This window comes from Stegodyphus dumicola, chromosome 9, assembly GCF_044657685.1.
Source record: "Stegodyphus dumicola isolate Sdum_Otavi_A_Nest chromosome 9, ASM4465768v1".
In the NCBI taxonomy this organism is placed as follows: Eukaryota; Metazoa; Arthropoda; class Arachnida; order Araneae; family Eresidae; genus Stegodyphus; species Stegodyphus dumicola.
This window is the reverse complement of record NC_140776.1, coordinates 18,558,903-18,581,787: the sequence shown is the minus strand read 5'-3', so window position 1 is coordinate 18,581,787 and position 22,885 is coordinate 18,558,903. Positions and strand designations below refer to the sequence as shown.

At 33.6% G+C, this 22,885-nt stretch overlaps 1 protein-coding gene across 5 annotated transcripts in view; it reads right to left on the bottom strand.

Moving 5' to 3' along the window:
* Nucleotides 1-22,885, bottom strand: part of LOC118192095 (cell adhesion molecule Dscam1-like) — a 1,228,438-nt gene that overhangs the window by 680,954 nt on the left and 524,599 nt on the right. For all 5 annotated transcript variants that reach the window (XM_085823258.1, XM_085823260.1, XM_085823262.1 and 2 more), the window contains exon 8: nt 19,087-19,245. In XM_085823258.1, coding sequence (XP_085679384.1) covers nt 19,087-19,245 — 159 coding nt within the window. The remainder of the gene's footprint in view (nt 1-19,086; nt 19,246-22,885) is intronic.

The window sequence follows — 22,885 nt, the reverse complement described above, 5'->3', positions numbered from 1 at the left end:
TTCCCTCTCTAACACATAAACTCCAGTTTGCCTTTGTTTTTTATTCCTCCTTTAGGGCACACCCTCGTGTGTTCTGCTTTAACTAAATTATCCAGTGCGGAATCTTATGAGCTTTGCATCTCAATACACCTCATTTAATTTTTAGGAATAACTTTCATTGCGAAAAATTCCAGACGGTTTGACACATTTTCATGTGTAGAATTTCAACTCGTAAATAAAGTTTTACATAGATTTTAAATCACGTTAATTTATGCATCCACAAATTAAGGAGCCAGTACTTTCCATCGAAAAACCCCCACCAATACAGTCGAAATACAGTCGAAAACCGGTAAATCGTCTAAGGGTTTTATCGCAGACGATCGGGCTTGCAATATGATTTACACACAGGTAAATGATTTTATATTAGTGATTAATTATCGCAGATGACTAGACTCTAGTATTCATTCTGAAGGCAATTTATGAAGTTCTCAATAATCTAACCTTGTTTATTATTATTATTATTATTATTATTATTTGCTCAAAGGAGCTTAGTCCAGAAAGGCTATTATTTTCAAAACATCATTTGTGTCGATTCATTATGAATGTCCGTTTCGCTTTTCAAATTGTTGCAACCAAATATTATCGCCCTGTATTATATTTAAAGAAATTAAATAATGAAGAATCTGCATGAATGTGAGCACTGTGAAAAAACAAAGGTACCTAGAACCATCAAATTTTAAATAACGTAGTCCTTCACCCGAATGTGGTCACCTACGAAGCCCGAATTTGGAACATGATTTATTGTTCATTTCATATTTTGTACAACTTTAACGAGATTTTTATTAACAATCTCAAAGCTTGCAAAGCGAACAATGGCAACACTGCCCGGGAAAAAAAAAAAAAAAAATTGATCTTTAGCGCGCGAGACTGTTTATCGGAAATTTTAAAGATATCCTATTTTTAATATTTTTAACTCAAAGTGATAATAGCCCAAATGCTCTGAAAACGTATATGTGTAAGCAAATGCAAGAAAAATCCTTTGGGCATTATATAAAACACGAAAGCAGCAACGGTTGCTCCATTTAAAAAATAATTTGCAGTAAAATCCTGATGACCTAGAGCCCCGCTTAACGGCAAATAATGAAGCAAAGTTAAGACAATCGTTGACTTAAAAAATCAAGCATTTTCAGTTACTTAAGCAAAAGTTTATTAGTGATGTATTATATGATAACTTTTATTAGAGTCTTCCCCATGCCACTGCGATATAACGTGGACACATATGATTTATGTTTTTCCGCCTACTGCGCATCTTGAGCTTCGGAATCCCTTAATAGCCAACGCTCTGTAAAACGTAAGTAGTTTAAAATTTAGAAGTATAGTTACATGTTTAAAAAAAATGGCGGGACAAAAATTAAAAAATCTGAATGGTTTCAGATTTTAAGGATCGCTCAAAGGGGTTTGTTAAGGTTTTACACGCTCTCGCTGTGCTGGCAGTCTACTAATCTGCTGTTACACTCTCTCTTAATGTCCCACTCTGTCTTTCCGCTCGCCTTTTTATAGCTTCATTATTAAATATCATTTTCTAGCAGCATAGCATTGTACGTTTAGAATTCTAGAGGAAAGTGTTGGCACATATTTTTCTGTTTTTTCTCAGTTCATTCTATCAATGTTCAATTTTCTTACTAAGATGACTTCACAAAACTTTGTTTTTGTCTTTTTACGATTAAAAGTTTGTGCATTTACGTTAGAAGGTATTGCCTCCCTTCTTCCCGCCTGCCTTCGTGGTGTACCGTTAGCACACTCGGCGTGTATACGAGAGGTCCAGGTTCGAGATCCTGCGAGGGCATTGCATATTTTTAACATATCTGGCTTAAAATAACCTAAATGCGTCTACAACGTTATTTGTTCATAATCACATTCCTTGCTCTTGCGCCCCATAAAATTCGATTGAACAGCAAAATCACAAAATGCTTAAGGTGAGCATATCTTTAGAATTTGCGATAGACAGTCTCGCCTGCTAAAATTCGAAATCTTATAGTTTGCTAACCAAAAATTTGCTAAATTTTACAAAATAGGAAACAGAGAATAAAACAAATTCAATAGTCTGGCTGCCAGTTTCCCATGTTCGAGTGGAGGTCCACGTTATTCAAATTTGATGGCACTAGGTAACGTTGTTTTTTTCAGATTGAGAGAGACATGGGTATGTTCATGCAGACTCCTCGTTATTGAATTCCTTTAAATATAATGCAGGGCGACAATATTTGGGGGCAACAATTTGAAAAGTGATACAGCGCATTTAAGTGTTTCGATGCAAAATTTCGTTTCGATATTAACGTCCCTTTTGGGCTAATGATTAACTAAAAGCGGTAGAATTACAACATGCCCGAAGTTATTTTCTCATTTTTCCTCAGTCAATACAAAACGCAAACTTAGTAATATAATTTTCCCTTAAAAAAAAAAAAAAAAAAAAAAAAAAAAAAAAATGTTATTATCATCATGTCATGTCATTTATCATCATGTCATCAGATCATGTTAAAGCAAATGGTTTGACTGAGAGATTCTCTAAATACGACCAAACTACTAGAAATGGAAGCATCAAAAGTTTAAACAAGTTAATATACCGTATATTCCAATGTATAACGCGCACTTTTAATGCAAAAACTAGGACCAAAATTTACGGGTGCGCGCTAAACGCCGGATATAAAAAACGATACCTTACAAATAAAGAAGAAATTAGATTTTTAGACTCACCAAAATGCTGCATATATCAAAGAAATGACATGCTTTAAGAAATTAAACAGTTTCATTATCAGGTAGTATGAAGAGCTGGTCATGTTCGTCTTCCGTTGTATTTTCAGAGGTATCATTCAAATTTTGTTTCATCTTCACCATCATAGTTATTCTGATCAATAAATAAACATTATTCATTCCATTTTTCATCAACACCAAACATCCTTGTTGCAGCACGATTTCCATTTTCTTTCGTAAAATAAATGGTTTCGCATTTGAAACCAGCAATGCGCTTGTTTCTTTTCTCGGGAGCTATATTTACTACTAAAAGGAGCACCAGAAGAACTTTATTTGAACTAAACAAATGCAGTTTACTAAAATCTTTTTTTTTTACTTTAATTTTCACATCAAAATCACTGCTTTAAATGGGCCCACCAGCGGCCGAGCGGTAAAGTCGCTGAACACTTGTAGTCCGGTCCGAGGTTTGAATCCCGCGAACGGGCTGGCTACATGAGTGTTTTCGTGGTTTTCCTCATGTGTAACGTGTATACGAGCCAGTTTCCCTTAGAAAGTTCTCCGCGAAGGCATCCCTCCCCTTAGGCAGATAGACCTAGTGTGCTCTACCATAATTAAATACACCACCACTGCTTTAAATGACTACAGAAAGAGAAAACATTTAGCTCATTTCTCCACGAATTAATTCAGGTTGGAAGTGATCTACAATAGCATTCTTTTGGATACCTGCATTGAATACAATCCACCTCCTTTCCCGGAATATTTACTCTCTCAAGCACACACACATACATATCGCATGCCAGGGCGGTTTACCATTATTCGAAATGTTAGAACAAATGCTCGAATACGTAACCTCAAAAAATAAGAGCATTGCACATACATCTTTCAGGTTTCTTCGTGAAGTATTGGGTGCGCATTATACGGCGAATATACCTAAAAATTAAGAAATGTAGCTGGACATTATACATGCGAGGTATATGCTGGGAAAAAAAAAGGTAATATCTTGCAGTGCACATCAGGGAATGGCACCTTTTTGCCATCTGAGGCAGCCGAAAATTAATGCCTTAAACGAATCCTGCCACAAAAAATAACGCTTTTTAAATTACCAATGCATATCCTTTCTAAATACTAAAAAGCATTTGCATTGAATCTTGCTGTATTTCGTAATCATCTTATATAAATTATATTAAAATAATTACTTTTTAATATTCTCTTTATTCATGCAATATATACGTTACTCACAAGTAGCTAAAGAAATATCTATGCAATTACTTTTCTTATCAAATATATAAAAAATGCAATGAATTACTTTCAGAAAAATGTATCCATTTAATTATTTCTTACAACTGAAGAAAAATGATTCATTTCAAGCTCTTTATGTTCATTGTTTTCCGAAGGTTTATTTTTGTAATTGAGTTCAGAGAAACAAAGCGATCTTGAAACGTTTTATGATAAACCATGAAATTGGATTCTTTTCATTACTCGTTTATAGCTGAAGTCTAAATCATTCACCATGACATAAAATGCGATAAAAATAAACGCTAATAAAATAAACGCTTTCTAAGATCAATAAAAAGGTATTTTTCTATAACAAATTTCATAATTTATAGTCTATCTTGCTTCAAGTCATCACTTTAAATGCAAAAGAAAAATAGCAGCACTTGTTTTTCCCTTTCTGAATAGAAAAAGAGGACTTCAGAAAAAAAAAAAAAAAAAGTCTTACCGTCCAAAAGAATTTCCTGCAATTCTGAATCTTTTCATAGGTCTTAAACGCGGTTCTGGCATTCATATGTAATGCCTTGTTCAAAGATGTGTTGGGACGCGTCCAAAAATGCATTAGTCAATGTCAAACTCTATTGAGATGCTCAATTTTTTTTTTCTACAAGTCTTTTAAAGTTTTAAAAATGCGGCATTTCCGTACTGCTTTTGCAGTAAACTTCGAATCCTCGGAAGAATTTCAGCCAAACCATCCTTTTCCTTTGGGGATTTCTCTTAAAGTAGACATATTCATTTTCATCGAAGAAGGAAGTATGGTATTATAAGAATCGAAACGCAGCATACTTTTTTATCTACCAAAAAGAAATATTATTCTTTCTCAGAACAATGCATTATTTTTGGCACAATATTAAATACTATATTTAATACGCTCAAGCAACTATTCTATTCTACCAGAGGGAAATAACATTTAAGAATTTTAAATGCTACTGTCGGAATCTTTTTTCGTAGAGGAATAAGCTAAAATATTGCAAGTTTTTGAATGCGGTGTATATGTGTTAATATAAGAAAACAAAACTTTATATCTAAAGATTTTACAGCTATTTACTTAAAATGTACATATATGAAACGTATGTCTACTGACGCAGTATTCAATACTTTTAATTTTTTAGATATTTCTGTGTTACAGATACTTAGTTCTTTTTTTAAGTTTGAAGACTACCTTTATTCTATTTAAGGGGTGCATGTTTATGAAACTTTCGAGTAATTTTGTAAGAGTAATTATTAAGTTTCTTAATAATTCAAAAGAATAATAGATTCCAGAAGCAAAAGATGCAATTTTTAAGATATATCATAACAGTGAAATAGACACTGATTAAAGTAACATGTCAGTCACACGTAAGAAAATTAAATGGATGATCATAAAAAATCCAACTATAAAAAAAGTATGATCCCTAATAAATTAGCGATTTACAATTGATTAAAGCACAATTCAGATCCATGTCTATCAGAGACATATGCGGCGATTTTTAATTAGTTTCAGCTTTTAATTTTATTCATATTCTTACTTCCTTGTACGACGTAAAGGATGTATTGCAATCTAAAAAAAATCCGTGTATCACATTTTAACCATAACATCCATTTTGACCGTTATCGAACCCATTCGGACGATATTTTTGTGGGACATACGTAGGCTGTCTGAGAACTTTCCGACCTAACAAAGAAAAGAAATATTTTTTTTTCAAAATCACCCTTATTTATTTACATAGTCTCCTTGTAAGTCTATACATTTCTTCCAGTGATGCTCCCATCCTTTCAACCGGTCCAAATAATATGTGGAATCCTTCTCTGTAAAGTATCCTCATTTAACGTAAATCTTTGTTCTCCAAGTGCTTCTTTTAGCTTAGGAAACAAAAGATCACATGGGGCCGTGTCTGGCGTATAGGGCGGTTAGTTAAGCAGTTCAAATCGTAATTCACGGTGCTCCGGTAATGGTTTTCCCTTTTCAAGATAATCTATTCGAGACAATTCCATGCTATCCCAGAAAACTGTTGCTATCACTTCTCCAGCGGAAAGAACAGTTTTGCCATTTTCGGTGTCCATTCTCCCTTTGCAGTCCACTGCTTTGTTCTGGGCTGTAATGATGAATCCAGGTTTCATCTACAATGATTAATTGTCGAGAAAACTCCTATTTGTTGCGCCAACAGAACGGTACAAATGTTCATTCGGACACGTTTTCGGTAGAAGTGAGCAAATTCCGCACGCAACGTGCAACCAGCTTTCCAATATCTAAATCTTGGTTCAATATGTAGCGCACACGTTCTTTGGACATGTTAATAGGCTCTTTTATCCCTCTTATATTAATTTGATGGTCGTCACACTATGTGTTGTATTTTAACGATGTTTTCGTCAGTGGTTGCAGATTTTATCCGTTCTGAAAGTTCATCGTCATGCAAGGTGGTATCCACGTTTAAATTCAGCTGCTCAAAATTTCGCAGTAGTAAATGATGGCGAAGAGTCCCCGTACGCTGTGTCCAACTTCTCTTATTATTATTAGCTTTCAAAAACAGGGATCTGATGACATCACAATACCCGATTTTTTCCATTTTTGCAGAAACGGCGACATCAACTCACAAAAGTAAATTTTTTTAACAAACTCTAGGATTTGAAATCGAGCAGTGGCAACAACTTTCGAAATAAAGCAAATTTTCATCTCCAGCTTGCGAGACTGTTGCGACTCGGAAAAATGACGGCCAAAATTATCGTTTTTCTGAGTTGTTAATTAATATTTCTAATTTTAGCGATTTTTTTCTCGGGAAAAAAAGTGGACGTCGCCCTTCTGCAGGCTCCAGAAAAGAATTCTACAAAGTTTGGTGACAATAGCTGTAATAGTGACTGAGTTATTAGCGAACACGCAAACACACAGACTTTCTTCGTTATATATATAGTAATATTTTCTTATAGTAATACTTTCTTATTTTTTATTATATGCTAAATTTATTTTTGCATTAAAAATTAAAATTAAGCGTTACAAAGAGGAATTCATAACATAAGAAATGGTGACATTTCTGACTGCAGCATTGCCTGAAATTGAGTCATACGTCAAACTCTATAATTTAAACGTAAGTAAAAAATGTAAGAAAGTTCTGTTGCTAGCAATTACATAACTGCGAACTTGAAACATATTCTGTAAAGTGTCTATATTGTCACATAGAAATTACTTAGATTAATGAATTAAAACAACATATCTGAAGGAGCTGTTTAATATTATTAAAATTGAATCAAATGTTTTATTCTAGATACTGTGAATTTTTAATATATTAAAAGCATTAAAAATATTCTTGCGTGTATACAGGTTCGTAACAGATTGAATGCACATTGGATTGATGATAGTTTGATAACATTTATTTTACCAGAAGCAATGCTTCATAGTTTTAGCCCCTTCATAAAAATAGTCGTACGGCTCTTCACAGTATCGTATCGCAAGGTACAACCAATAGTAACACTTCAAACTACTAAGAACGTTAAACACAACGCAATGCAAAGCGCATTTCAAGAGCGAAGTTAACACAGAAATATCTCAGACAACTTCAAATTCACGCTGAACGAACAAATACTAAGATACTGATGATCTTCACTTAGTCGCCGAGATATTTCTAGCAACTTCTGCTTCTCGAAATTACTGGAAGGCATATGAGGACCGAATACGGTTACAGTTACACATAAAATCAAATACAGTTATTCAACTGTAGAGACATCAGGTATATTTTTGGTAGCAGGTAAGATGAAAAATAGCAACCGCCTTCGCCAGCAATCGAACCACGGACCTCTGGAATACCGGCCCAGCGTGCAGAACCACAACACCACAGAGACACACTAGGAAAGTGAGAGAAATACCTTATATGCTGCCCTTTTTAAAGGGCAACTGGTGTTTTTAGGGAACCCAATCGCCAAAACCTGAGTGTGGATAATCCTCATCCAGCACCCTTTTAGTTCCGGCGCAACTGTAGAGACATTAGGTATTTTGGAAGCAGGGAAGATGAAAAATTAGCAGCCGCCTTTGCCGGTAATCGAACTGCGGAACTCTGGAAGACTGGCTCAGCATGCAGAACCACTACACCACGAAGTCACGTTAAGAAGAGAGAAATACCTTATATACTCCCCCTTTTAAAGGGCGACTGGGGTTTTTAGGGGGACCCAATCGCCAAATCCTGGGTGTAGAAAGTCATCATCCACAACCCTTTTAGTTCGGGAGCCACTGTACAGACATTAGGTATTTTTTGGAAGCAGGCAAGATGAAGAATTAACAAACACCTTCACCGGGAATCGAATCACTGACTTCTGAGAATCGGCCCACCCTGCATAACCACTACACCAAGAAGGCACAGTAGGAACGCGGGAGAAATACCTTATACAATTACAATATTGATTAACGTTATACAGAGACTGGACAAAAATTTGGTCAAATGCTTTCCAAGTTCGGCGACTTTTGAGAATTTATCGGAAAATTAATGAGATACTTATTTACATAATGTTTAATAAACATACTTCTAAATTCTGACTTTCCCGCCAGGGCATCATCTCTGTAAATTTTCATTTTACATTATACAGAAGAAGTACAGCAGCTTCACATAAAATTGCACTAAAATCATCTGTCTGTGCACAAAATTATTAACAAAGGAAGCCATCTAAAAGTCACATTTATAGTTACTTTTCGCCAGAATTTTGGCGAGGTGAGCTTCTTAATACTTACACTTCTTGTAATGCAACTGAATTGCAAATAAATTTACTTCCTTAAGAACCGGACGTGCAAACAGATGCAGAGTTTAACATGAATGCAGCAAATCATACTCAGGCTGTCTGCCTAAGAGAAGGGATGCCTTCGTGAACAAACGTCTAAGGAAGCTGATTGATTTACACATTACATATGCGAAAATCCTCTGAAACTCCCCAAAGAGAACCTTTCAATGGGATTCGAACCTAGGCTGAACTAACATGTTCAGCGGATCTGTAGCTTCGCTTCCGTCACAGACTCGTTTATTGTATTGGCTAAGATCTGTACTTTGAGAATATCGGTATTAAATACACAAGCCGGTGTCCTAATTAACATTCGCTCAGGCAGGTAGTGTGATGTCATTAGACCTCATTTTGTAAATCTTCAAATTCTGCATGATTTGTTCAGAAGTCACCTTCCTAAATTCAGGCAAAGTTCTAAAACGGCTTCGAGCCAGTGTTTAAAGCCTCGCAGTGTGGCATCATCGGAACCATAAAATCAGCTTAATATGAAAGTTTCTCAGCTAACGAGTCATGTCCCCACAATAGCGCTCATTTGTAGGGATGAGTATAAATCCTATCTATGATAGACATTATAGAAAAGCAGGAAGAGAAATAATAGAAGAAAAAAAGAAATGAATAGTAAAAATCTGGAGTTTATGTTCTTCATTTTAGAATCTTAAAATTATAATTTCTTACTGGAATTTTTAAAACATTCAAGAAGTATAGCTCCACCGCCTTAGCCACGACTATCAGCGCAAACAAGCATGCTCATCTGGACTGATTTATTCTCAAAATACGGTAGCTGGAATCAGGATGAAATCATGTCGTAGAGATTTTTTCCGCTCTCATTTTTTTTTTTTTTTCTTTTTATTTCCGCGGTGTTCAGAGGGCACATACATAAGAATATAAAATTACTTTTAAGTAATATATGATGGTATGCTGGAAAACTCTTGACCGGTTTCCTTTTATTATTACAAAAAGAATATTTCCTCTAAAGAATATAGTCCAATGACATTAGTGACACTATATTTGAATTTAAGCGATGAAATGCGGATTGTTCATATAAAATCAATAAATTATATTTAAAGAAATTAACATTATTGGTTTCCGTGCTACAAACGAATGCGAATCTTAGCATTTATTTCTGAAAAAAAAAAAAAAAAAAGGCACGAAGACAGCAACATCCCTCGGTGGCATGGGGACCTATACTCTCTCCCTCGGTCAATTAAATTCCCTCTCCGCGGGGAAGAGATAACTTTTAAGTCACCTCTCACCTGCGGCACAGAAGTAACTCTCTTTTGAACGATTCTATGTGTTTTGGCAGAATGCCAGCCAAGGTTGCGTTTAAGTCGGTCGAACTACATTTGTTACCCAATTTGATATTTTTACTGAATCTTCATTAAGATATACTACTTACGAATAAGATTTTGTAATGCATTTGAGAGAAAATTCTAATATATTTTTTTTAAATAGTAGAAACCAAGTTTTATTTTAGGATTTTACATTGAATCCTTTTATTTCTTTTTCTTAAAAACTTACTGAAAATTATCGCAGCTGTAAGAGATTATCGTTTTTCACTGTGCATAATGTAAATAATTATAAGGTATTTCTCCCCCCTTCCTTGTGTGCCTTCATAGTGTAGTGGTCTGCACGCTGGGCGCGTAATCCAGAGGTCCGTGGATCAATTCCCGACGAGGGCGTTGCTAATTTTTTACCTTTCCTGCTTTAAAAATAACCTAATGTCTCTACAGTGGGGCCCGAAATAAAAGGGTGGTGGATAATGATTCTCCACACCCAGGATTTTGCGATCGGGTCTCCTAAAACCCCAGTCGCCCTTTAAAAGGGGGAGTATATAAGGTATCTCTTCTGCCTTCGTAGTGTAGTGGTCTTCACGCTGGGCGTGTATTCCAGAGATCCGTGGTTCGATTCCCGGCGAGTGCGTTGCTCAGTTTTCATATTTCCTGCTTTAAAAATAATCTAATGACTCTACACAGTTAATACTTAAGCTATCAAAAATTAAATGAGAAGAAAATTTAATTTATAAAGCTATCGAAAACAGTATATATTTAAAATATTTACCATTGAAATTATTGTTTATAATAATATACATAAAAGATAAATAAATTATCTTAAATAAAAATTAAAAATAAATATACAAAAGATACCTAATTTTTAGTTAATTTTCTTTGCTTTTGTACTAACATTTAATCGAAATCGACTTTTTCAGCCTTTAAAGTGCGTGTTTAAGGTTTAATGCTGAACTCTGCAATTCCGATGTTGTCCATTAATCACCTGAAGGATTGCGTAACCCCGTAAAAGACTCAGACCGAAAACGCATTTTAAACCTATTTATTTCAGAAAAAGTAGCATATGACCTACGTGAACAGTAATATATTTCACACTAGTGCAGTAATATATCATTTTTACTCCACCGAATTTGACAGAAGTTAACCTTATATTATGTAAACAATAAGCGCAAAAAATGGAATATGCAGAAAATGGGATTGTTGTTCTTCAAATGCAATATTCAGATACTTGGGCAAAAAATATTTATCTAGCTTAATGTCTGCAAAGAGAAACCAAAATATTAAAAATTCTGGAACTAACTAGATATTTCTCTGTTTGTTTTAACGTCAAAGATTAATGAATAAGTCAAGCGCGAAATCAATTATGTTTAAACATTTTGAGTACTCAGAGGTTAATGAATTTCCTTAAAGAAGTATAGACAAATATTTCCGTAATGAATAGTAAACAAAACCGAGGAAGGAAATTATAGTAACTGATTAAAAGATAACAAATAAGCACGGCTTTATAATCTGGAAAAATTTCTTTGAAACCGCTTCTTTGTTACTGATGACAGACAAATAATATTGGCAACAGCAATTCTTCTAATTAACGGTATTCGTAGGAAAAATTGCAACATTTGCTTTCTAAACAGAAATGAGTTACAATGAAAGAAATTTACGTTTGGAAGAATTTTTTTTTTCCCTTAACCTAAGCTAGAGCAATATTTGTATGCCTAATTATTCATTCAGTAGAAAGCTCGAAATTATGCAAAGATGCACAAAATATTTCTGTGCTTTTCTAACGTTAAAATGTTTCCATAAGCATTAATTTTTCTGTTTCAGTGAACTAATATATTCAAAAATTGCGTGATATATTTAATTTGGAGAGTTAACATATAAGTATTGTACACCTCGCAGAGAAAGGGTGAAAAAAATATTGATTTTTGGCAAGCTAAATCCTCATTAAAATCTCGTTTGGTTTATGTGATGAAGGTTCAGCTAATTTATCGTTTTCTAAAAGACACAACGAGATGATAAAAGAATTCTCTGTTGGCCAAAGCAGTAAAGTAATTAACAATTGAAAAAAGTTTCTAACTTCTTAATCTCAAATTTGTTCTCTAACTGCCATTACTATGCATAGCAGAAGGGAAGTTGTAAAGACATTACGTTATTTTGAAAGAGAAGTACGTGAAAATTGAGCAATGCTCTCGCGAGACTCCAACGTCGACCTCTCGAATACGCTCCGAGTGTGCTACCATTACACCACGATAGCATGCGGAAAGGGGGGAGAAAATACCTTATATACTCCCGTTTTTGAGGGATACAATCGCCAAATCCTGGTGGTGAAGAATCATCTTTTTCTTAATTTGGGCACCTGTGTAGAGTCAGTATGTTTTTTTAGCAGCAGGAGTCATGAAAAACGAACAATGCTCTCCCCGGGACTCGAACCTGGACATCTCGAATATGCGCCGAGTGTGCTAACCGTTAAACCACGAAGGCATGCTGGACAGAAGGAGAAAATACCTTATGCAACGAAGACAATGGAATTACTTATTTCTGGCTTTCTTCTTTCCCCTTTTATCCATAAAATTGTTCACAACGTATTAAGTATTTCCTCGGTTTTACCAAGGTGATGACATTGAGTGCCCTTAATACAGCATTCTGCTACATAAACTGCCTTCAAAATTTCCGTGATCCTAAGCAATTGTGAGGAGAATATAGAGATTTTCTCTGCGTGAGTGTTATTCCCGAAAATCCATTCTTTTCTTTTTTAAATTTATTTTTTAAGACGTTCTTCATTTAAAAATTTGTGAAAACCTTTGGATCTTTTTTAGTTTGATTTAGTTGATTATGGTAAAGCACACGAGGGCTTTTTGCCTGTAAGGGGGATGTCTTCCTGGAGGACTTTCTAAAGGCAACTGATTCCTATACAAGTTACACATCAAAGAAACCATGGAAACGCCCATGCAACCCCCCCCCCCCTGTTCGCCTGGAGGATGGAAAAGGTGGTCACATTATTATGGAGGCACTTAATAGGTGAGTCGCCGTTGCTTCCCATTATAGACCAGACAATTTAAATCTATGCCTTATCCGAGGTTTCAACACGAGACCTTCGGTATGAGGCAGTCAGAGTCACAAATGACTTTCCCGTCTGGGTGGCACGTATGAATGTAAAGCAATATGATTTATGAAAATTTATATTTCATAATTATATGTATTATATGATAATATTATAAGGTATTATATGGTAATAAATATAATTATGAAATATAAATTATTGACAAATATGATAATTTATATTCACATTTGTCATAAGTTTATTATATTCACTATTGTTTTAATATACAGCTCTTTCGGCTCCACTCACTTGACAACTTCTGAAAATGATGTGTGTTTTTGACCACATGAATACCATCGGTTTTGATAATTACAGTAAAGGTATCTTCTGTTTTACAAACATTCGGCTTACGCCATTTACTCTTGTAAAAGACCGAAATTAATATTTCCCCCTCGGTTCACAAAAGAAATCAGAAGAGCAGTTTTCGCATTTACGAGAAAAGGGCGAAAATGAAGAACTACACAGCGTTTCTCTTATATTAACCCTTTCCGGCACGTTACCTTTTAAAATCGGAGTTTTGATTAAAAAAAAAAAAAAAAAAAAAGTAGGCAGTTTAATTAGGCCTAGAGGAGTACGCAAGTAAAATTTTGTGAAGATAGCACTTATCGTTTTAATTCTGTGGTTGTGTCCAGAGTGGGCACATGATTGAATAGAGCTTCGAAAAGAGTGCTGAAACGAGCATTGTTGTCAATGAACTGACCGCCGATGAGATGCGGAGAAACAAAGAATACATACTCTCAGTTGTCCTAGATTATCGGTGAGCCCAGTGTGGGCACACCTAGGGTTCACAGTTTGATTTTAGGCAAGATTTCAAGGTAAAAATTTAAAACAAATATAGAATAAGGAGATTAGCATACAGCCAAAAATACCATAGAAATTTCTTTTCAAACAATTCCTTTTATACCCTAAAAAAGTCTGGAAGATTTCTTTGAAGAATGAGGGTCTTAAAAAACTAAACATGGCTAAAATATATGGACTGATTTGTGTTGAGCTGTCATCTACTATAAGTCCAGAGTAACCAATAGTAACCTATAAGTCCTTTTTCATTCAATTTTTCTGTGCGTACAGAAGGAAATTTTTAGGTGTGTCCAGACCGGACACACTGTGCCGCAAAGGGTTAACAATAAGGGATAGACACGAACTGCTCTCCGATAAAGGGTTTTCATCGCCTTTCTTTTAATTTTTCTTTTAATTTTAAATTCTTTTAATTTACGTAATATCTGATGACTGAAGTAAAGGTGTCAAAAACTCGAACTAAGAACTTTCCTAATTCTGAAAATAAATTGATGTATGCATATGTTACGTGAATTTTTATATTGAACATGCCTTGCTTTGTTCAGCATCTCTAAAGGTTTCAAGTGTTATTTGACGCGATTTGATACGCTAACATTTAGAAGGCTTCGATATCCTCAAAATACGTTTTGTAAAAACTATTATGCCGCTGAGAGGTACAGTGGTTAGGGAAGCCAACAGCAGTATCGAATCCTAGAGAAGGTACGGATGTTTGTTTGTAACTCTAAAGTATATTTGAGGCATGGAGGCAATCTAAATATATGGCGGCCCGAAAGTCCCATCGAGAGGTTGGTAGTAGGGGAAGAGATGTCGGAGACCCTCGGACCCGGGTCCCCGGGATACTCACTATCAAAATTGGGAGCGGAACTGAGCGAAGTCGTACTATCACCCGTATGGTGCATACGGCTCTTGGAAATGACGGGCGGAATCTTGCTCTTTGCCAAGCTGAATCTTCTGGGCTTGTTCTGATGTTACGGTCAGACAAGTGAGATAGGTCACAAGAACAACAAAATCGAACATTATTATCAGTTACATTCTCGCTGTGAACCATTTCTGCTAACGAAATATTTCAAGAAAACAATATAACCTATTTCGTGAGTGGGCGGACTGCATTCTCCATTCTGTCCATTGGAGACCAATAAATATACCTTAAGTCGGCTAACAAAATCTTTGACTTCCGCTATCAAACTGATTATGCCATATATGAAAGAAACGGAGACCTTCCAATTCTTAACATAGTAGAAAAGGGAATTTTTATCAAAAACCCTTATTTATGATTAAATCCCTCATATAATTAATCATACTGGTTTGGTTCTCATTTTAAGTATCTCTCTTTAAATGATTCATCACGTTTCTAATTATTATTATTATTAAAATTAGTAACTCTTTTAGTACTAACTTTTCCATTCCTGTTTGTATAGCTGATAAGATACAACAAATCAATAGGGCCCCTTAAACAGTCATAGTCAGCATTTTTAATAATACTGCAGCTGGTTCCGCTTATTTTGAAGCTGCCAGTACCTTAGCATGTGGGCTTATTTCTTAAGTTTTATCAATCTAAAGTGATTAATTTACATTAAAATGTCTGCAAAGAAAACATAAAAGGATTAAATTTAGAAACATGATTTAAAATTACTGAAAATAGCTATCGCGGTCAGTCTCGAAAGAGATTTGCAAATTTCACTCGATGAACATATAATTTAGTGTAACAATTTTTGTAATTTGCTGCTCTGTATTTTAAATATATTCTTCCGAATTTTAAAATTAGCATACTAAATGAAATTATGTTTCTTATTTCTAAAGTTTCTTTTATTGTAATGCGGTCATTAAATTTTTATTTAACATTATATTAAACGTTGGTGTCCGCCGATAACATCTCGGACGAACACGTCGCGGAGAAAACAACGCAAGGCGAAAACGTCGTGGAGAAAACAACGCAAGGCGAAAATGTCGTGTTACCAAACATCTTGGGAGAAAACATCGCAAGGCGAAAACGTCGTGCTACAAAACATCTTGGGAGAAAACATCGCAAAGAGACAACATCGCAGTCCTAAAACATCGTGGTACAAAACATCGTCGTCGAAAATAAAGCGGTTCGAAAACTTCGCAGTTTAAAAACATCGTCGTCGAAAATATCGTGATAAAAAATAAAGTATCTACAAATCATCGCATGGCGATAACATCGCAGACATGCTTTTTTCAACTTTTGATAATTGTAAAGGGATATTTCCATAATGATTTGTGAGCGCAAGATGTAAAAAGGATAATTTTTACTTTCACAGTTTTTTATTGACTAATAAAGTTTTACTGAAAAAGTAAGAAGGAAACTTAAGCATAGAAAATTCAATGCAACTTATAGATTATACTTTTCATGAAAAATTACCAGTAAAAACTTTATAAAAATGATTTATTAATGGCCTTTGTTAGTTAACTATGTCGGTTTAAAATTCTCTCAAGTGCTATAAGTTGCATTAATTTTCTATGCTTAAGTTTCCTTCTTACTTTTTCAGTAAAACTTTATTAGTCAATAAAAAACTGTGAAAGTAAAAATTATCCTTTTTACATCTTGCGCTCACAAATCATTATGGAAATATCCATTTACAATTATCAAAAGTTGAAAAAAGCATGTCTGCGATGTTATCGTCATGCGATGATTTGTAGATACTTTATTTTTTATCACGATATTTTCGACGACGATGTTTTTAAAACTGCGAAGTTTTCGAACCGCTTTATTTTCGACGACGATGTTTTGTACCACGATGTTTTAGGACTGCGATGTTTTCTCTTTGCGATGTTTTCTCCCACGATGTTTTGTAGCACGACGTTTTTGCCTTGCGTTGTTTTCGTCCGCGATGCTTTTCCCGCGATGTTTTAGGCTGTAACCCAAACGTTTTATCTAAAGTCAGCCTAGAAGCAGTTGAGGACAATAAAAAATAATTCATCAACAGTTTTCCAAATACTCCAGTAACTGTACAGTAAGTGTTCCCATACTGCACAGATAATCCACACTTGCAAGCAACAAAATATTTTCTAGGGTTCGAGTTTATAATGAACGATACGGCTAACAGTGTATCGACTATATCTATCACAGCGTCAGGAAATGAATTTATTCAAGGAAAAGGTTTATAATTTATTTAAAAATTTATAAATTTTAAAACTGTTTTCAAAATTTTTTATGAAGAAGTCCTAGCAGTAAAATTTAAATTTCCATTAATTAAAAGTTAGTTCTTTTATTCATATGTTTGATGATGAGGATAATGAAGAGGATCATGATGATGAGGAGGAGTTATAATAGGAATAATAATAATTTTATCTAATCAATCTCCTATCAATTTTATCTAAAAAAATGAATTGCAAGTTAAAGTCAATTGCTTTTAAATAAACATAAAAGTTTATAGCAAAATCATTTCCTAAATTTTCAAATATAAAATGAAAAAAAAAAAATACAGAAAGAATAAATTCAAAACGATTGCGGAAAAAAAAGAAAAGTTAAAAGTTTTCAGAATTTATATTAACGATTTACGTTTACATCTTGTAACGTTTTGTGCGTTACCTTAAATTATTAAATATCATGCTCTTCGCACTTAAACCACATAAAATTCAATTCAACAGCAATATCACAAAATATTTTAAAACAGCATATCTTTAGAATTTCCGATATACAATCCCGTACGGAGATAATGTTTTTTCCATACAGTTTTGCTACTGCTCGCTTTGCCATCATTGATTTTTTTAATAAAAAAATTTGTTAAAGTTTTACAAAATTTGAAACAGATAATAAAACAAATTCGAAATTCAAAATTCGAGCTTCCTATGTTCGACTGCAGGACGACGTTATTCAAAATTTGACGGTTCTAGGTACTCATTTTTTTTGACAATGCGAGAAACATCTATGCATTCATGCAAATTTCTAATTATTTAGTTGCTTTAAATATAATACATGGCAATAATGTTTGGTGGCAAAAGTTTGAAAAAAGAAACGACGTAGAAAGTGAAACGACGCAAAATGCAGTTTTTAGACTAATAGCCCTTTGTGAAATAAATGACTGGATTCGAGCAATTATTTTGGAACAATCATGATTTTTGATCTTCAATCAGAGCTTCAGTAAAATGCGAAATACGTGAACGATCCCTATTCCAATTACAATTGCTTAATTCTTCCATTGCATTAATTTAATAGGAAGTCGTAACTTTTGAGATTTAAGTTATTGCGCAGTTCATTATGTAACTGAGTCCATTGTTTGCTAGCCGCACTTAAGTGTTTTACTTTCTATAATTTATTAATTGCAGCAAAACTCATTAACGATTCCACTTTTTATCCTTCTGTTTTGTAATACTTCATTTTATACAATACTTCTTCCACCCTACGCTTAAATAATATTTTTATTAATAAGAGCACAGGACACGTGCAGTTTCGACATAATCTTTCAAATCAGAATAATTTTCATTTTTTATTCGCAATGTCTTAGGAAAACTGAATTTCAGATCGCCAAATTAATTTTCTTCTTGGTATAATATTTCATTTGCTAAATTAATATTTGTACAGCTTTTAAAGAAGTACACAGAAAAAGAATAAGGCAAAATATTTGCAATAACTTTAAAAGGGAAATGAAATATTCTCATGTCAAATTTACGCAATGGATTGCAACGACTATTCGCGCAATTTCTTTTTTGCGTGTTTTTAAGTCAGTTGCACTTAATAGATAAAACCAGTATACTAATTGAACTTAGTGTGGTAATAAAACAGACAAAATTACAGTTTTAATAGTGCTGTATTTCATAGATGTCCTTCTTTAATGTCAGCTTTAATACATGCAAGGAGTCAATTGTAAATAAAAAATAAAAAAAAAAAATAATAAATAGGAAAGAAAAATTTTCCATTCCGTTCATTAAATGATTTAAAACTCAGAGGCACCTTAACTGAGAATTTATTGCATATTCAGAAAACGGATTTTGAATTAAGTCAACTTAATTCAAAATTAGGTCTGTTACAGAGCAATGCTTGAATAATCTACTCAATTCATTTTTCACATCTTAAATTTGGTTATATATTAATAATATTGCTAAGATACGGAATTATAATAAAAATATTTATAGTCTGAAAGCATACCAATGCATTTGAAGATTATTTCAATGAAACAAATTCATTTAAGTTCTTTTAATACATTTTCTTACCAACGACCCTCACGAAAACTGATCCGACGGCTTTTTCTCCTTGATTACCAGTAACTTCACAATGATACCACCCCTGATCATCTTTTGCAGCTTGAGCAATAGACAGAGTGCCATTCCTATGATCTGCCACTCTTTGTCCTCCAGTTAACAATGTGTTATCTGAAAATAAAATTAAAAATAAGAGTTCAAAGTAAATAATGATTTTTAGCATCTTAACATTAATAGAAATAAATAATTGTAAATTTTTTTCTCATATCTTTAATGAATTCCGTTGATATCTCTATCAAAATGATTATTTTAAACAATGAACTCTGCTAATCTGAATTTCAGAACAAAATTTATGTTTACTTTGTAGAGTCCACTTGATTAACTCCTGTGGGAGAACTGTCAGAGTAGTAACTGCACAGAGAAGGGCTAAAAGTACCCTTTTATTAACTCTTTAAAATCTACAACGCGTCAACTCGACGCTAACAAACTACGCCTCTTTCTGGGCGGTAAATGAAATCAAAGAACTAACTAAAGATTTTATGATATGTACAAGTCGCCGAACTAAATTACAAGGCTCAAAATAATTCCTATTTCTTAAACCCCCGTCGAAAACTAGTAGAAATAAATAAATACAATTAAGCCACGCGAACCAGCAATAACTCTGGGAGCAGACGCTTAAGCAAAAGAGGTAGCCCTAACTCTCTTTCTTCTTTTACTGAACATCGGTTTTTAACCTCTCTCTTCAAGGTAGAATTTGCATTCCTTCACGCGCGCTACCAAATTTAAATATTCTGGCATTGGCAATTAGGGGAGTTTAGGCTTATAGAAAGAAATAACAAATTAAATAAAATTGGTTATTTAACCTTTCAGCACACGCGCTTGGAAATTTTACATGAGCACGTGCGCGTCGTATTTTTTACAACATTCGTTATTTTACCATTTCGGGCACGAAAAACGACAGAAATGAGTGAATATTGATAAAAAATGCATTAAGAAATAAAATATTAATCTTATTATTGCAAAATACAAATGATATGACATTCAAATATAGGTAAATTATTTTTAAGTTCCTATGTTGGTGAGATGGAAATGCGATGATGTATTTTATTATAGAAAATTTTAAATTGATTATTTAATAATATATTTTAAAATTGAAGCTAATTTTAACATTCATCAAGGACAAGTATAGACAATAAAAGAGGAAAACACCTTGGTAGGAAAAAAGTAAATTTAGCATTACTTACTTCTGCAAGGAAATTTACTTCTTACTGGTTACAAAAAAGTTTTTATAAAAAACTTTAATGTTTTTATTTATTTCTAAAAAATAGAAATAAAAGAAAATATGGAATGAAAATCGCTATTGTTCTCCCATCCAAAAGATTCTTTGTCTTCATCAGATAATTCTTGAAGAATCCGAGCAAAATCAGCTGGTTGCACATATTTGTTTTTTGCCATGAAAACCGATATAAAAGTTACAGAGCCAAATGTATACAAATTAAAATAATACACGGTAATTAATAACACAAAATTACAAAATATTTGAGATAAAAATATTTTCCGAATTTTCGAACACGACCACGCGCGTGTCGTAACATTTATGGAAAAGCTGCCACGTAGCACAAAAGCCCAGTTAAAAAAAAGTCAACTTCCTGTTGGCACATTCCATGATGTGGGGAAGGGTAGAAAGGAGGAATAGAAATGATCTTCAGACGTCTCAGCTCTGATATGCGAAAAATGTGCTTTAAAAACTGAATTTGTCGTAAATTCTGCGCATACGCGCGTGCTGGAAGGTTAAAACAAATATAAATCCCTACAATTTCTTACATTCCTAGACAGACATTTCAGTAAGATAAAGAATATAGCTAAAAGTTTGAACCCGAAACAAAAATTATACAAAAAACTAGTATGAAGCATTCTTTTAGATACTAATATTTTTTCCCGTTTTCTGCGTAATGATGATCAGAATTTCTTGATTAACAGAACTGTGAAACTTCACCCACGGTAGGATAAGGTATTGTTTATTGTGACATATTTAGTATGAGATGTATCAGAGGAATGCTAAAATGTATCATAATTTCTTTTAAAAATGGGAATTGGTTTTCTGACATTTTAGTACAATTTGTATTTTTGTAGGATCTTAAAGGAGCACTAATGCACATATTATAGCTTTTACTCCAGGCACATTAAACGGGCAGACAACTTGTCTTGATTCACATAGATATTGCATTTTTTTATTAGTTTTAGACAAACCATTTTCTGTTTGTTTAGGAGCCTGATCTATAAAGATTTATAAATAACTAGAAATTATAAGCCCCCCCAAAGAAAATTATGTAACTTATAAATATTGTACTTCGATATGAAATATCTCTTAGCTAAAATTTTATCACGCTTTTTGTTGCCAAATTTTTAATAAAATATTTGTGTTTTAATTAAACTATACTAATATTGCATAAGGTATTTTCCCCGCCTTCTTAGCATGTCTTCGTGGTGTAGTGGTCAGCACGCTCGACGCAAATTCAAGAGATCCGGGGTTCGAGTCCTGGCGAGGGCATTGCTCATTTTTCACATCTCCAGCTTCAAAAATACCTACCGTCTCTACAACTGAAATAAAATAACTTTAATAACAATGAAGCAATATTCAAATTTAAATAGCTGACAAATGTATATGCTTTCAGTTTTCGCTTATTTATACAATGAAGCACTGGATGTATTTCAGACTTCCCTTTGCTATATAGCATTGAATATAACTTATTCCCTGCTATGTAAAATTTTATTTCTGGGGAAATTTCTTGCTATTATTTTAGGATGTATTAGGCCGAATAGAGGGATAAACATCTATAATGTAATGAATAAACGACTTTATTTGAGAAATTGATAAAATATCAATAATTTAAATTTTCGAAGAGAATGACTATTCTTAATCCGACAGAGGATAGTAGGATAGTAGTAGGATAGATAGTTAGTAGGATGATAGTTAGTAGGTTAAAGGATAGTAGGATAGATAGTTAGTAGGATTCTAAAAAGGCATAACATGAGTTTGGAAGAATATAACTTATTCTTTTACGGAAGAAAAGAACAAATCGGAGTCTTTCTTTCAATGGTAAAGCAGGTAGAAAAACTGTCTGAAACAGCTGTTCGTCTTAAATAAATGAATACGTGATACCAGCTTAAGAGTTGGGATATTCTAATTTTTAAAACTGTTCATTATATATATTCTCTTCAGGTGCCACGCAACGAATAGGCGAAAATATTTTTAAAAAAAATGAATTTACTTTATTTCTAAAATAGTCAAATTTAGGTATTGGTAGCGATTGTATTAGATTGTTTAACAAATGCAAAACACACATGTTCTGTTTGCGAAATTTTCATTGGAATATTAATCGACCAATCTCTGAAGGATGAACTGCACGGGTTTTATGACTGCGGTTTCCAATCATTAGCCCATGGAAGAGTTTTAGTTTGACAGGTTTTAAGTGTTTAAGGCTATGAAGAGAATATACAATCATAAGCGTTAAAGCTTTGTACAGAATTAAAACTTGAACTGAAGAGTGTTTCAAACGGTCTATTTACGGTAACCTTGTAACATTAGCGTATTGAAGATGAAATCAAATGGCAAAGTTTCAAGACACGAGAAAATCAGCTTATTCTTTTAAATTTCATTTCAGTTTATATAGTTTGTTAATGTCTTGTTTGAGTTTTGGCTTGTCTTAAAATGCATGTTTTTGTTTTTCGTTCTGTTTATAATTATTCTGTGTAATACATTCCTATATATACATTGTTATTAGTTAACATTATTTGCACTTTATACATC